This window comes from Ylistrum balloti, unplaced genomic scaffold (assembly GCF_031769215.1).
Source record: "Ylistrum balloti isolate Yb309-2 unplaced genomic scaffold, AGI_CSIRO_Ybal_v1 Utg369686, whole genome shotgun sequence".
NCBI lineage: Eukaryota > Metazoa > Mollusca > Bivalvia > Pectinida > Pectinidae > Ylistrum > Ylistrum balloti.
Genome location: NW_026781924.1, coordinates 635,884 through 653,181, shown reverse-complemented (window position 1 = coordinate 653,181; position 17,298 = coordinate 635,884). Strand labels below are relative to the sequence as shown.

General features: G+C 36.8%; 1 protein-coding gene across 1 annotated transcript in view; it reads right to left on the bottom strand.

The window, feature by feature from the left end:
• Positions 1 to 17,298, bottom strand: part of LOC132564996 (dystrophin-like) — a gene marked incomplete at its 3' end in the record, with an annotated part of 240,840 nt that overhangs the window by 96,464 nt on the left and 127,078 nt on the right. The window contains exons 37-38 of the mRNA XM_060229602.1: positions 4,256 to 4,648; positions 993 to 1,165 (exon numbers count right to left, since the gene is read on the bottom strand). Coding sequence (XP_060085585.1) covers positions 993 to 1,165; positions 4,256 to 4,648 — 566 coding nt within the window. The remainder of the gene's footprint in view (positions 1 to 992; positions 1,166 to 4,255; positions 4,649 to 17,298) is intronic.

The window sequence follows — 17,298 nt, the reverse complement described above, 5'->3', positions numbered from 1 at the left end:
ATCATCTAATCTATTCCATGAAAATCCTTAAGACCTCTGTTGTCCATGTAATTCTACATTATGAAAATATCATAAGTATTATCAGAGAGGTTTTCGTCATTTTAAATATTTTTCCTCAGAGGTACTGATGCATACGCCCCTTTAATATTCTCAGAGTACAAACCAGTGATTGCAGAAGGAAAACATCCCCTAGCCTACTCATCTAAGTATTACACATATGTATGTGTAGGGGGACTACTAGGGTGCATTAGAGATAGTCAACATCAGCCGAACGTTGTTTGATCTCAGGAATCTAGTGATCAGAGAATCAACAATTTATCCTAGATGTGGAGTGCCAACACTTGTCTGTGTCATCAGAGTACGCATAGTTCTCCACATCTACATAGGAAAGGATAAGTCTGGGTGTCATCTTCTAACATCACATAAATTTTTGGGATTTACATAGACTGATTCTGAGGGGGAGACAATAAATAACTATATAACTACAGGTATATGGTTAAGAAAATATAACAATTACAGTCCCATCTATCTAAAAATACCATTAACAGGAGCTGAGAAAAGGGGCCTTTATAGACAGATGGCCTTTATATAGAGATTCCAGTACGATTGATTGTATGGGTCAATCATTGTGACCTTTACATACAAATGGCTAATGGTCTGAATACAAGAGAGAGGGGAGGTGGGCGTGTCAGCGAAACCACCTCAGTTGTATAGTTTGATGCTTCCTTTTTCTGGCCGTTTGTGTTTCTGTGGCAGACCATGTCATCATTGTGATGGGCCTTCCATATGTTGTTCAGTGAAGAAGCCACCACCTACTATAGGAAGACTCTACCTCAAAATGACCATTCACAAGATGATAAACTCATCAAACAAAGCTTTGAGGTATTGAGGTAGTGTTTTAGACAGATTAATGGAATACCTGTATCACCAAAACACAGGCACTCTGGATCATACTGATGTAGTAGTGTCGGATAATGTGAACCTTCACTGACCTGTGACTGGTGATGTAGGTGTCATTAACCTGTCTCCACTCGGCCATGACCTGTTCCATGTCCAGCCTTAGCCTGCCCACCTCCTCCCCACTACAGTGGGGTAGTACTTCCTGTCGGCCTCGCTCAGCTTCCTCCACAACTGGCTGTACCTGGTTCAGTGCTTCCTTCACCTTCTGCAAACGAAACAATCAGTATTTCCACATTATATTCATTTAACTTTCAAAAAGTCCTTGTCAAATGTTCAATACAGTATCGACAGTGGCAAGTCATGACCATGATTGCAAAATGACAGTTTTCATGAACATCACAGCTTTTTCAGTTCCACTATTTGAATTTAGCTAAAAATTCTCAAGAGGATCCTCAGAAAGGCAGATCTGAATCCAAGATGGTCACCAATAGCCACCATTTTGAAAAGATGCATTTCAAACTTCTGATCAATGTATGTTCTACAACTCAACACACATAAAAAATCTTAATTGTAAACAAAATATTTTAAAATGACAAAATTAACAAAAATTAGTGCTAACCTTCAGATTATAGATCAATGTATTCAACCTCATGTAATACTATTGCATTGACTATTTTCAAATTAAAGGGTGTGCAGATTTTACCTTGCCTGAATATACAGTGACAAGCTAACAGCCTGCAAGGTGATTACATAGACATAAAACATACAGGCATATCATGGGATAAAATCATAAAAGTGCCGTACAGCAGGATTTTTTCCTTAACAGGTGGTATCTAAGATCTTAAATTTATGATTTGAAAAAAAATCAAATTCAATTGATATCTATTTTGATCTTTGAGCCCATATCTTCACTCATTGTGGTGTGAAATTTCCAGCAAAAATGTCAGGATACATTTTTAATTATTAAGTTCATTGCATCATACAGAAACACTTCCGATATCTTATCTAATCTATCACTTACTATCAGCATACAAAGGAAATGATGCATAGCTGAAGTCATGATTATGGTTGAACACAAACATCAAGCGGAGAGTTCTTTAATGGAAACATCTGGTTCACATTTACAAAGTTTTAATTAAAATATTTTTGTATTTGAAAACCTATATATAGGGCCACTATTGCCAAACATAAGCAAAGCTGATGTTTTTAGTGCGGAGATGAAAAGTTATTTATATCACATATCAAAAACGGACAGGCAGCACAAAAAAGAGAAAAATCAAGGATGAACAGCATGGTAACAGAGAAAACCTACGATGACGAAAAGCACAGACACAGAGAGCAGCACAGGAACAGAGAAATCAAGGAGGGAGAGCAAAGATACAGAGAAATCAAGGAGGGAGAGCAAAGATACAGAGAAATCAAGGAGGGAATGCAAAGATACAGAGAAATCAAGGACGCAAGGTACAGAAACAGAGAGAAATCAAGGAGGTGGAGTACAGAAACAGAGAGAAATCAAGGAGGGGGAGCACAGAAGCAGAGAGAAATCAAGGAGGTAGAGCACAAAGACAGAGAAATCAAGGAGGGAGAGTACAGAAAGAGAGAGAAACCAAGGAGGTAGAGCACAGAGACAGAGAAATCAAGGAGGCAAGGTACAGAAAGAGAGAGAAATCAAGGAGGTAGAGCACAGAAACAGAGAAATCAAGACGGTAGAGTACAGAGAAAGAGAGAGATATCAAGGACAGAGAGCACAGATACAGAGAAATCAAGGAGGTAGAGTACAGAGAAAGAGAGAGATATCAAGGACAGAGAGCACAGATACAGAGAAATCAAGGAGGTAGAGTACAGAGAAAGAGAGAGATATCAAGGACAGAGAGCACAGATACAGAGAAATCAAGGAGGTAGAGTACAGAGAAAGAGAGAGATATCAAGGACAGAGAGCACAGATACAGAAAAATCAAGGAGGTAGAGCAGAGATACAGAGAAATCAAGGATGAGGGTACAGAAACAGAGAGAAATCAAGGATGAACTGCACAGAAACGGAGAGAAATTGAAGACGAACAGCACAGAAACAGAGAAAAATTAAAGATGAACAGTATGGAAACTGAGAGAAATCAAGGACAGGGAAGATGACTCAAAGGCTGAAAGAGTATAGCTCCAAATTTTTTGAGTGTCTATCACTTTTTAATGAGATGTTGACAGGAATCTTACATGAAGTGGCTGTTTTTACAATCTGATAACAAACTAACTAAAAGCTATTTTGAAGTAAGGCTGATGTGTCAAAAATCACACTAAAGTATGTTAGCAATCTAATGTTTCTGCATATTGTAAAACAAAATATCTTCAGAATTTAGAATACAGAAAAGCACTTATTTATATCAGATTATATAACATTTACATTACCAGGTTACATCAGATATTCCAAGGTCTTTAGAAGGTACAAATGACAGACATAAAAATGCCTGTTATCTTATCCAACGAGAAAACTGAAGATGATATCATTCCCCTTTCTTTGCCTCCCTCAGGGATCAAACCCAGGACCTCTGGCAACCAAGCTATAGAGAAGACCTCTCTAGACAAGAATTTTCCAGGTTTACCTACTCCCTCTCCTGCAGAAAAGTAGGTATCTTTCAAGTTCCATCACCAACAATGATGCTTTTGGAGCAAGGCTAATTGTGTCTGTAAATGTCTTCCAGGACTCTAAATGGTGGCAAGTGGACCAAAGGTTCAATGGCTCTAGTAGGGATAGGATTTAGGATCATTCTGGTTTACAAGTCTTCTGCCCAACCGATTCGACCTGAGAACCTGAGTTCTCTCTAGATAAGTGTTATATTGAGGCTAGTATTTACCAGGCTAACACAGACCGTCCGTATTTTTTTCATATTTAAAGATATCTATATACATATGTAAATAGAGTTGATATCAAACCCTGAACCATTAAACACCTTCTGAAGGTGATGAAAAGATACTTTTCTTACTTTTTTTATACAGATATTTCTAACAGTTTAAATGAGTGTGTAGAAGGTACAGAAAAAATGCTTTAAAAATTTGTCTAAATCTGGACAAGTACTCAGTTGTTTGAAATAGTCCAATCATTGCAATTAGGTAGAGAATAGTGCTTTCTTGAAATTGGGCCATCTAAAGGGTCATTTTGTAGTGAAATTTCACCATCACAATGATATGACACTCCTCCAAATCTAATGACATCAAAATAGGGAAAAAATATTATCTCCTTTAGTACTGTGCACCTTGCTGAAAGAATCCAGCACTGTTTCAATGACTTTGGTGTGTGACAGTCTTGAAATAGAGTTCCCTTATGGCAGGTGACATTCTTCGAATTCAAGTTTGTGTAAGTTACCTTGAGAAGCCTTTCTTGTTGGGAGAGATTCTCATAGTCTTTGCTGTGCAGCTCAGGAGATCTTAGCATTCCTTGTATGTTTGCAATCTGGTCCAAGATCTTGTGAAGGCTGTCGAGGAATTGTGTAGGTGATCTTCTTGATGTTGCCATGGGAGAAGTCATCAAGGCTGGTGCCCTTGACCTTGAGATGAATGCAGAGTCTGCAGTTGTCTCCTCCGTAACAGGCTGTCCCCTGTATCGTACCACCTGGTTGCTGACATCTGCAAGCCTCTTATTCAAACCAGCAAGTTCTGGTTCTAATATAGCAGAGGCTCCTTCATGACGAAGCTCCTCACCCTTCTGACTGATGGAGTCAACCTTGCTCTGACGTCGTTTGAGCTCATCTTCAAATGCCTAAAACACACAGAACAATAAAACTTAAAAGTAACAGAATGATAAATGTTTGATACTTAAAAAGTATATATCTCTTTTCCAATGTCCCTCAGAATCACAAACATCTCATGCTTTCAGAAAGCAACCACTTTATAATGACTTACAGATCTAAAATTAATTCCTCTCCATCTTTAATGCAAATTCACAATTCCATCGCAGGGGATGTGTTGCTTGTGTTCCAACATTAATATGATTATCAAAAGACAAATCCCGTTCTAGAATCACTTATTTTAAGCAAGCATTCTAAATAAGCAAACTATTAATGAAATTTGGGTTGATGTGCTTAAGAAACCCTAGGAAACCAAGTTTCATTTCATAGCAACACTGCTCATAAACTGAATAACCTTTACTTCTTGGCAGTTTTTTTTTTACAGAAGTTCAGAGTTGAACTGACCAAAGGAAAATTGAGTGATCAAACAACAATTTTCTATTTATAGTAACAGTGATTTTGACCTTGAACCTTTGTGCCCCACAAGCAATCCTAAAAAAGAATGCACTGGTTTGATTTTGAGCAAAGAAATTCAAGAGGCCACCAGGGGAAAATGACCAGGCCTTGAATGTTATACAACACAGATACTTTCAGTAAGAAATGATGACAATTAAGAGAGATGCAGAAACAGCAACAGCTTTATCTGTTTCCTTTTCTGGGAACATAATTTACACTACTCCTGTGCATTTTCAATCAATATGAATACCATGTAAAGAAAACTAGATGTGTGTTGCAACCAAGGAGAAGTTTGGAACATTTCGGTGTTATCGGCTTTTTGTTCTTATGACTCATGAAATAAAATTGAAGTTCTGCCTGCAGAATTTATGGAAAAGAATCTGAATTCAGATTTAAGTGAAATGATTTCAATTTTCTTAATTCCTATTTGCTTTAGGCAAGGCTCTCCAATATTGGTCTTTTTGTTTTATGAAAATTTCACTTAAAATTAAGAAATTACCACACCCAAATTAATCTTGACATGAATACCATTATGACAGGACAAGTACCAAATAACAGTTCTATATCTGTATCTGTGATAGTTTAGGAGCCAGAAAACGAAATTACGACAATAATGAAATGATGAATGCTGTATGCTACTGACCTTGAAATGACAGAGGAATGATAAATTATCACTTTAATGAAAACATACATGACATACAAAAAGTAATCATCAACATGCTTGAACCTTATGAAACATTCTTTATAAAACCCTAAGGAATTCCTCAAATTTCTATTGACTTCGATAGAGTTCTCCAGGTACACTCACTGTACTATATACCTGACAGAGCTGGCCAGGTTATAATGTGTTGTGTAGACAGTGATTGTGTATGGCAGGTATTTAGGGAGAACAAGGGGGGGCACCTGTTGTGTCTGTACCCAAAATGACATACAAATGTAGTTAACTGTTGTATCATTATATACACACCAAGCCAAATCAATGTGCTGGCATCCGACCATCCAACACAGACTACCTAGGCTATCTCTATACCTGTAACCCTCATCTATTTGTATCACACTAATAGCTAACATACACACTTATCATTCAAACATATCAGTGCATTAATGCAGAGTGAACCGTACAAAATGCCTGCACCTGGGGCATCCAGGGTACTAACTGGAGGTGACGTATGCACCTGGAGCATCCAGGGTACTAACTGGGGGTGACGTATGCACCTGGAGCATCCAGGGTACTAACTGGGGGTGACGTATGCACCTGGAGCATCCAGGGTACTAAATGGGGGTGACGTATGTACCTGGAGCATCCAGGGTACTAACTGGAGGTGATGTATGTACCTGGAGCATCCAGGGTACTAACTGGAGGTGATGTATGTACCTGGAGCATCCAGGGTACTAACTGGGGGTGATATATATTTCCTTGTCACAAATTTCTATTAGACTCTGCGCAGACAATCATGTCAAAAAGCAACAAATTCTTTCATACAAATAAATCAGAAAGGAAGTTCTATATTATTGTTCCCCTCAAATAAGTCAGATTGGAAACTGTGTAATGTTTCCCATAAATAAGTCATACAGGAAGTCGTGTGATGTTTCCTGCAAATAAGTCACACAGGAAGTTGTGTGATGTTTCCTGCAAATAAGTCACACAGGAAGTTGTGTGATGTTTCCTGCAATTAAGTCACACAGGAAGTTGTGTGATGTTTCCTACAAATAAGTCGGACAGGAAGTTGTCTGATGTTTCCTACAAATAAGTCACACAGGAAGTTGTGTGATGTTTCCTGCAAATAAGTCACACAGGAAGTTGTGTGATGTTTCCTGCAAGTAAGTCACACAGGAAGTTGTGTGATGTTTCCTGCAAATAAGTCACACAGGAAGTTGTGTGATGTTTCCTACAAGTAAGTCACACAGGAAGTTGTGAAATGTTTCCCATAAATAAGTCATACAGGAAGTTGTGTGATGTTTCCTGCAATTAAGTCACACAGGAAGTTGTGTGATGTTTCCTACAAATAAGTCACACAGGAAGTTGTGTGATGTTTCCTGCAAATAAGTCACACAGGAAGTTGTGTGATGTTTCCTGCAATTAAGTCACACAGGAAGTTGTGTGATGTTTCCTGCAATTAAGTCACACAGGAAGTTGTGTGATGTTTCCTGCAATTAAGTCACACAGGAAGTTGTGTGATGTTTCCTACAAGTAAGTCACACAGGAAGTTGTGAAATGTTTCCTAAAAATAAGTCACACAGGAAGTTGTAAAATGTTTCCTACAAATAAGTCGGACAGGAAGTTGCATAAGGCTCCTATCAAATAATTCACACAGGAAGTTGTGAAATGTTTCCTACAAATAAGCCGCACATGAACACCAAAAACACTAGACTCCCAGTAGATATATACATAGTAAGTTATAGTTGCTGTGATTTCATTAATCAGTTCAAAAGTTCAGAAATGCTGGTATAAGTTTGGCTTAAAGCAAGTAATAGTATATCATTTAAAATGAGTACATTTGATAATTAATAACATCACAGTCTAATTAATAATTAATCCCTTACTCACGGTTATATATAATACTCTGAAACCTTTATTTTAAAGTTTTTCAAACAGACTGTAAACTAATTCACTGTACATAAAGTTGATTAAAATTCTCATAAGTCTAATAAATATCTCCAGATGTATTTAAACCAATGGCATTTTACATATGTACAAGCACATAACTAGGTATTTACCATGATTTATACCAAGTATTGGACAATTTGTGTAAGGATTACTAACAAAACATGATAAAAATTTATACTGTACACATACTTCAGCCTTGAGTAAAACTACTTCAGGTGTTCCTATTACAATAAATATACAGAATATATTGTGTATACTTCAATATCTTCAACCTACCAATATAAACATTCATTTACACCTGGAAGATGTTAGAATGTTGAGTATGAGAATGTTATTACTACAATCAGAATATAGATCTACAATCTCTAATTTCCACTTAAATATCTTAACATGGAGGCAGGTGTTTGAAATGCATGAAGATGTATGATGGTTCCAAATGGCTTCTTCCTTCACTACAATCTCTCCATAACTCAAGGAGTAACCCAGATTCCCAGATTGTACTAAGGTAGTTTTCATTCTTCACTACCACTAAAATGCTATCTAGTTGAAATATTATATCCTACTCAGTCTTATATCGAACTCTATATATTATCCCTTTAGATACCTTTCACTAACCTATCCATTTTATAACTACCACTAAATCCTATCCATTAAGATACCTTCCACAATATATTTTCCATTTATGTACCTACAATTTTATCCTATCTACTTATATACATACCTACCACTATATCCTATCCATTTAGATACCTTCCACTATATCCTATCCATTTAGATACCTACCACTATATCCTATCCATTTATGTACCTACTACTACACTATCCATTTATTACCTAACGCTATAACCAATCAATTTTTTAACCACCACTATATCCTATCCATTTAGATACCTACCACTATATCCTATCCATTTAGATACCTACCACTATATCCTATCCATTTAGATACCTACCACTATATCCTATCCATATATGTACCTACCACTATATCCTATCCATATATGTACCTACCACTATATCCTATCCATATAGATACCTACCACTATATCATATTCATTTATATATCTAACACTATATCATATTCATTTTAGACCACCATCTATCCTTTCCATTTCAACTTTTCAACTTGATATCCTATCAACTTTACCTTATACCACTAGCTAACAACTTCAACTTCTCCACAATATACATGCTATAAAGATGAATCTTTACCACTATATATATATCATATTCTGTTCAACTGGTTCCACTTTAATACCAACTCAGAAAGTATCACTGTATCACACCTGGATATCAACTTGCCAGCAATTTAATATATAGTTATAGGAATGTTCTAACAAAGACAAACCTTAAGAGAATAAGTGTTTTTGGCAGATTAAAAACAAGAACGTCTGTTTCACATTCTACCACATTATAAAAACTTCATATAAACCAAAGTTTTACAAGACTTTGATACGGAGAGCCAAAATGTTCAGTAACTACAGATTCACAGCGTAAAGTAGCAAGACATCAAAGGTAGTTAAAACAAATACTGCTACATCTGGCTACACAAAGGTGAAGAAATTAGGAGAGGAAGATTGAGTAACTGTAGAGCAGGAAATTTGGAAAGAAAGTTTTAAGGAACTGAGAAGAAAAGGCAGTTGGGGGAGATACAAGATGGTGGGTAGGGAAATAAATGATGAGAAAGGCTGGGAAATGGACATACAAGAAACAAAAGAAGGATGAGATAAGGAGTAGGAAGGAATAAGTTCTAGCTTTTACTGTCAAAAGATCACATTTCTGAGCTGACTCTTGTTGTACATACATCAATACTTAACACAATTAACTAAGGAATGTAGTGTACGTAATGAAACGTGAATGTTTTATTACAAACAAACACATGGAAAAAATCACATCACATTGAGAGATAAAACACATTTGGGGTACAAATGGACTCTTGTATTTTCTAGAAGTCAACAGCAAATCAAAATTAAGCTTGGACTGTAATCTCATTAAATATTAAAAAGATGATGGCAATGCCTGTATCTGTACCTTATTTGTGGGACAAAAAACCCACCACTGAAAGAATTTTAAAACCAAAAGACTTTCCTATGATATTGTAATAATTAATCCGTCCTTCACTTTGAGTGTAAGAAGTAACATGTTGGTCTATAGGGCTTACTACAGGAGAAATAAGGTACGTGAATAACGTGTAATGTGTAACTCAAACCGGAGGTCTGCTGTCACCAAGATATTAACCTAAAATCATAAAAAGTCATTCACCAGAAGAGACAAATGAATTGAATTCCTAAAAAATCTCAGGCAAGTAATTAACTCTGGAAACAACTTTAAGAGAGACCTTATAAACAGCTACAGAAAACCAACACAGAATGAACAACACAGCTACAGCTAATGTGCACTTGCAGACCTTGACTTGAGAATGACTAAAGAAAACGTGCTTGCGGTGGGACAATACTATGAATGTGGAAGTGAAAAGGCATTTTTCTGTAAGCCTCAATGGTATATAATTACAGATACAGAAACCCAGCACACTTAGTACATCGTGGAGGACCAGGGCTATAAAAGCCCCCTAGGATATGTTTCTGTTCAAATCAAGATGTCAAAAAGATTCCGGCAGAACAAAGACACAATTAGTGTCCTGGTGTAAGAGACACCATATAATACCATGTGATGATGGTTATGTGATGAAGAGAAATGGGCCTCCCATTATTTGATTTGGCAGAATGCTTCACAAAGCCACAAAATATATGGCAGCATGGTACAATCATTGACCTACCCACTTCATTGACAGAAAACCAAGTGCTGAAAAATGGGAGTATTTTAAGCATGGTACCTAATTATTGTTTTAAAAACAATACTGCCATATAATTGGTCAAAGTTCAAGCACAGGACCAGAAAGTCTCGACAGAAAATGAAGAGTTGAGAATCATAATATAAGTCCAGAAGTGAGAAAAGACTTGAGTTTGTAGGAACAAAGGAATATTAAACTATACATACGATAGCTAACAGAAGGAAATTATAAAAGGCAAAAAGACTTGACAGATTTAGTAAGCAATTAGTTCCTCTAACACAGCTGATGTACCAAGTACCCTTACTTTTCATTGACCTTCAAAAACCTCCTTCCATCCCACTTTCGTTTTACTCATCAACTTTTCTTTCCCAATTTTCCTACTGTGCTAGATAAGACAAATTTCTATTTGGAGAAGTTATCTGTTGTCAGAAGGTGTTATGACGCGCCTTTCTGTGACCCCTAGATCACACATCTCAGTATGCCAACCAGGATCCTAGGTTACATAAGACCTCCCCTAGCGATTACTTGATAAATGGCTTACTGTCTGATTATGGCAATAAACGGTGGTAAAATCTGAAAACGAATCATTATACCATCAAACTTTCAAGATCCGATGGCAATTTGCTGTGTTAAAGCAGATAAAAAAATATTCTGGTGGTAGGGCATCGTCTTTAAAAAGAAAAAAAAAATTGGATGTCATGATTTTTCAAATCGCTGATAGTGACCTATAAACAAACAGCAATCTAGTTTACAGCCAATGCATTTACAGCTATCTAGTTCAAAGCCTGAAATGCATTTATCTTGTCCAATAAACCAGAAATCTCCAGCAAATGTTACATAAACACACTGATCAACTTCATAAAGAGGAAAAACATGGCAAACTTTCGCAACCTGTAAACATGTCAATTTTTCTGCAGTGATTCTACAAAATTTTCCAAATCCCCTATATCACACTTTAGACTGCTCCAGATAGCATAGTCAACAGAGTCCATTGTTCAGATTAGGTAACAAAGGTACAAACATCTATACACATGTCTGATGTTGTGTGGGCTACAACATTAAAACATTCCCAACCAAAAAGCACACACTTACTTGTGTTTATTATAATTGTTTACAAATGTCAAGTAAATTAAATAAACATACTTTTATTTCAATTTTCTGTAAAACTCGAGAAAGAAACCAAGTAGCTACATAATCTTATCTGTGTAGTTAGGAATCACTTTGATACTGAATTGTTTCTCCTTCATCACCACCTGAACATTGTAACAACCTCAAAGCTTTAAACTGTGATTCTAAACACATGTCAGAACAAACCATAACAAAAGATGCTTTTCCTAAATACTTCTCTTCCATACAGGTAAAATGATATTAAACATATGTAATGATATATATCTAAATATTTCTGATAACTTTTATAAGAGACGTATTATACAATCTTATTCTTGATGGATACAAAATTTGTTTGTAAGGAATCTTCCAAGAAAAACATTTGTTTCTACATAATGTACTTGATACCAGATAGCATTTGTAAAATTAAACTGCCTATAGTGCTAATTCAAACTTATATTGAAGTTATCTATTGTTTCTACAGACAGGAAGAAAATCATTTTAGAATTAAAATGTTTGGAAAATAAATATAAGTCATCATACAGGCATAAAAGTACACTGAATCCAACAGTTTATAGAAAGGAAGTATTGATATGAATGCTTCAGAGTAGGGAGGGAAAGGGGAACGGGGACAAGGGGGGGCATTTGGTGACCTGTACTCTCAATTTCTATACTACTCATTTGACCTTGAAGACAACAACCCAGGTGTTCAGTATGTCCAAGGAAGCACCTCAATCTCCTATAGCTTCTACCCTTGTTGTGATCAACTGTACCAAGTTTGTAATAGGACGGAGTAATGGAAAATCAAACCCGCAATCATACTGTTTCAAGTCAGACTCTCCACTGCTTGTCTTAAGGGGAATTCCCACTAGTCCAGGCTTATAAGGCCCCCTGTACTCAGCTTATACATAAGAAATAGAAGCTATAGGAAGGACAGAAACAAAATGGACAAACAACACTATTTTTACACAGACCATTGATCTCAGGGGAAATTATGTCAGAGCTTAGGTGATCTCCTCACTTCATCATCTGACCCACACTGAAGCGGTCACCATCAGTGGCACGCAATCAACATCTTAGTATTCTTGTAAATTTATCATTGATCTGACAGGTTTGTTTAGCACCAGTCAATGGTTACATATCAGATAAGAACAACGAAGAGTATTTTGTACCCATCACTGATAATGATATGACTACATATGTTCCAGTTCAGGAGCTAAATATGACAACACAAAGCAAATCCCTGTTAAGATTGTATGTATTTTTGTACATTTATCATTGATCAAAGAGGTCTGTATCACACGTCATGTCCTACTACATATACAGAGAGGACAAGACCTCCATACACATGGGCATGTAAAACAACCAGGATACTGACAGACCAACATCGCCCTCAAAAACAACCAGGATACTGACAGACCTACATCTATCTCTAAAACAAACAGGATACTGACAGACCAACATCATCCTCTAAAACAACCAGGATACTGACAAGCCTACATCTCCCTCTAAAACAATCAGGATACTGACAGACCTACATCTCCATCTAAAACAATCAGGATACTGACAGACCTACATCTCCCTCTAAAACAATCAGGATACTGACAAGCCTACATCTCCCTCTAAAACAATCAGGATACTGACAGACCTACATCTCCCTCTAAAACAACCAGGATACTGACAGACCAACATCATCCTCTAAAACAACCAGGATACTGACAGACCTACATCTCCCTCTAAAACAACCAGGATACTGACAGACCTACATCTCCCTCTAAAACAACCAGGACACTGTCAGACCAGCATCTCCCTCGAAAACATCAGGATACTGACAGACCTACATCTCCCTCTAAAACAACCAGGATATTAACAGACCAACATCTCCCTCTAAAACAATCAGGATACTGACAGACCTACATCTCCCTCTAAAACAACCAGGATACTGTCAGACCAACATCATCCTCTAAAACAACCAGGATACTGACAGACCTACATCTCCCTCTAAAACAACCAGGATACTGACAGACCTACATCTCCCTCTAAAACAACCAGGATACTGACAGACCAGCATCTCCCTCGAAAACATCAGGATACTGACAGACCTACATCTCCCTCTAAAACAACCAGGATACTGACAGACCTACATCTCCCTCTAAAACAATCAGGATACTGACAGATCTACATCTATCTCTATCCACACCAATTTGTAGCTAACATGGCTATACATGTACACTTGTACAGATTGGAACTTCAGACAACACAAAGATAAGTATCACTGAAACCTATAAATCTGCCATAAATAACAGGGACAATGACACAAAAAGTCTAACAGGTCCTTCGTAATAACTGTTTATTACCGGAAGTCTCTGTATATAGTCTCTGGCCTAGCAGTCGTGGAGACCTTTCCACTTCCCAAATAAACGTGTATTATCTGTGTATATGATTCAGCCATCACACATCGCTGGTCTTGAGGAAAGTATCCTTTCCAGCAGACATCATCATCACAGACAATCTTTATCATCGGGATAGCAATAGGCCCAACCATGTGAGGAATTTGTTTAGAGTAGTCAGAGTCAACTATACAAATACCGTGTAACCCAATGAGGCAACTAATGCTACTCCAGATCAGTGTAGACTGACCAGCTGATCATTGCCTCCTGTCAAGAAACTGATTTATACAAAAATAACACTGACAACAATCCAAAATGGTTCCCATGGTAACAATATATAATTCATATCTAACCAACATTGCTGCAATGATGTGACAATTTTTATTCCTTGACAATAATACTTGTAACCAATGTCTGACAATAATGTGGCATTGTTACCTTGACAACACTACATGTCACCAATGTCTGACAATAATGTGGCACTGTTACCTTGACAACACTACATGTCACCAATGTCTGTCAATAATGTGGCACTGTTACCTTGACAACACTACATGTCACCAATGTCTGTCAATAACGTGGCACTCTTACCTTGACAACACTACATGTCACCAATGTCTGTCAATAACGTGGCACTCTTACCTTGACAACAGTACATGTCACCAGTGTTTAACAATGATGTGGCTCAGTGACCTTGGCAAAATTACACACAACACCAATGTTGTACTTTGTAAAAGATTTTATAAAGTAACCAAATGAAGTTTAATATGAAGTTATGATACAGACTCAAGTTTTAAGTTAATCATTCAGTAAATAAATTCTAAGGAAACAAATCACATCTAGATCAGATCAGTTTCGAAACTAAATGAAAATATCACGAAGAACAGTGTGAAAGAGTTGATGTATTAGCTTATAAACAAAACTCTAACAGATGACGGTGTACAGATTTATTTACTTGGAATGCGAAGACTTTAACGAAGACAGCAGTCCAATGTTTCAGCAAATATAGAGGACTGCATGCAGCTAACGAGATGCAGGTGAGAGTGGCAGGAAGGTGATGGATGGGACGACACACACCTTCCCAAGCTGGCAAACATAGTGTATGTAACTATATATCACACAGCACCATGCATCATCCAATAACACCCTCTCCCACCTAAATTACAGACACATGATTTCAACATTGCAACTGTAGTACCATCTGCAACCTCGTCTTCAACTCTCATTGTGCAATATATAATTTAACACAATCCGTTTTTACATCAGAAAATATACATACACCCACTTCCTAAAGACTATATACTAGATTATGTTAATATCTGACTTCAAAACTAAAATAATGCCAGATATAATGGGAAAATGATTCAAAATCTCCACTGAGTAAAATCTCTCTCATCATGGGAAAAAATCTAAACAGCCATAGCAGCTATGTTTACTGCCAATTAGAAACAACACATTCATCAAATACATACCGATTATATCACCAATATCAATTTCACAGAAACTCTTTTTTATATGTTACACTCACCTTAAGATAAGCCAGTTCCTCCTTAAAAAAAAAGTTTTGAAAACTAATACAAAATCATGTCTTTTCCATTGCTTTCTATGAGAAAGCTGTGAAGAAACCAGAACTGATTTCCCATCCTCATTGCGATGTTACCTCTATGTAAGCATTGACATTAAGATCTATCTGTTCTTCCCAGGACAAATATTTTTAAATCAAAAAGAAAATTCTGACATTTTATTTTTTTTCCTCTTAACAGGTATCGAAGAGAGCATAGTATCACAATATCACCTTTCCTTTCCTTGGGCAAAAATCGCTTCTAAAATATCATAAATGTATGTAGTGCATAAGGTTTCGTGTGGGATTGTAATATTTAAAGAACTTTTTGTATTTAAAAATATAAGTGAACATTTAAACAATAGAAGCAGAAAATCATCTGGTTTAAACCCAAAAACCAATTTCTGATATTCATGGTAAGTTCAAATATGAAAAGTACAGAGGCTGGCAACTATACATGTTGGTTTGTATGAAGACCAACTTTCTACCCTGCTACCCTTAACATGAGGAATGGTTATGAAAAACCAGAGCAGGATGATTAAGTGTTGAATACTTGAGATCAAACGACTGAGATTGACAAAGCAAAACCACAAAACAAAACCATTGCTTTGTAAAGTATAACAATGGCTGACTCCCACAGCTGGTCGACCTGTCAGAAAACTCTCAACAGCAGTTTCCTCATCATCATATCAGGATTGAGGAAAAGGAGATTTAGAAATAATTTGTGTTGCATATAAAAGGATTACACATAAAATTAACAATTGTAAAATCAGTACAAAATAATGCGAGTTGAACTACAGAAATAAACGACATTGAGATTTCTATCAAAATATAATATTGTGTTTAATTGATAGATGTTTTGTCATGTAAATGTAGTATGTACGGTAAGCTAACAAAGCAAACTACAGTCAGACAAACAACAAAACACCTCTTTAGTAGACACACCTAATGTATTTCCAAGTCTCAGTGTTCTGTTTCCTCCTAAGAGGCCAAAAACCATCCCATCCATCTAAGTCTTCATGTTCCATTCCCTTCCATGAGGCCAAAATACACTATTTCCAATCCATCCAAATCTCAATGTTCTGTTCCCTCCCCCCTTTCAAATACACTATCCAACCCCATCCCCTATACCCATCCCCACCCCCTATCCCCATCCCCAACCCCTATCCCTACCCTCAACCCCCACCCTCCCACAACTGATCCCAAGTCTCAATATTTTGTTTCCTCCAAAGAGGCTAAAATACACTACTTCTTATACATCCAAGCCTCAGTTTTTTTTGCCCCACAGCTCTTCCTCCCACCCCATTCTTCCAAATACACAATCCTCCCATCCCCTATCCAAAGTAGGAATGTAGCCTTTTTCTGTTTCCTTCCAATAGACCAAAATGCACCATACCCTACCCACATCTCGATGGTCTGTTCTGCTCTCTTTAGTCCTACATCCAAAGAATTCCATTTTTTTCTATTTTCTTATTTTTCCACTGACAGTATATTCTGAAGCCAATGCAAAAACCTTAAAAAAAACCACTTACAACATTGTCTAGGTTGTACATTTAAAAGGGGTTAACAAGTTAAAAGGCTTGGACAACAACTAACTATAAATACCTAGATGGTTGGCTGGGTGTTTAGAATTATTGGAACCAATGCCACCAAAAAATCAAGGTCGGAGACAAGCTTTAATGTTGGCAAATCTAATGTTGTTGCTTTCC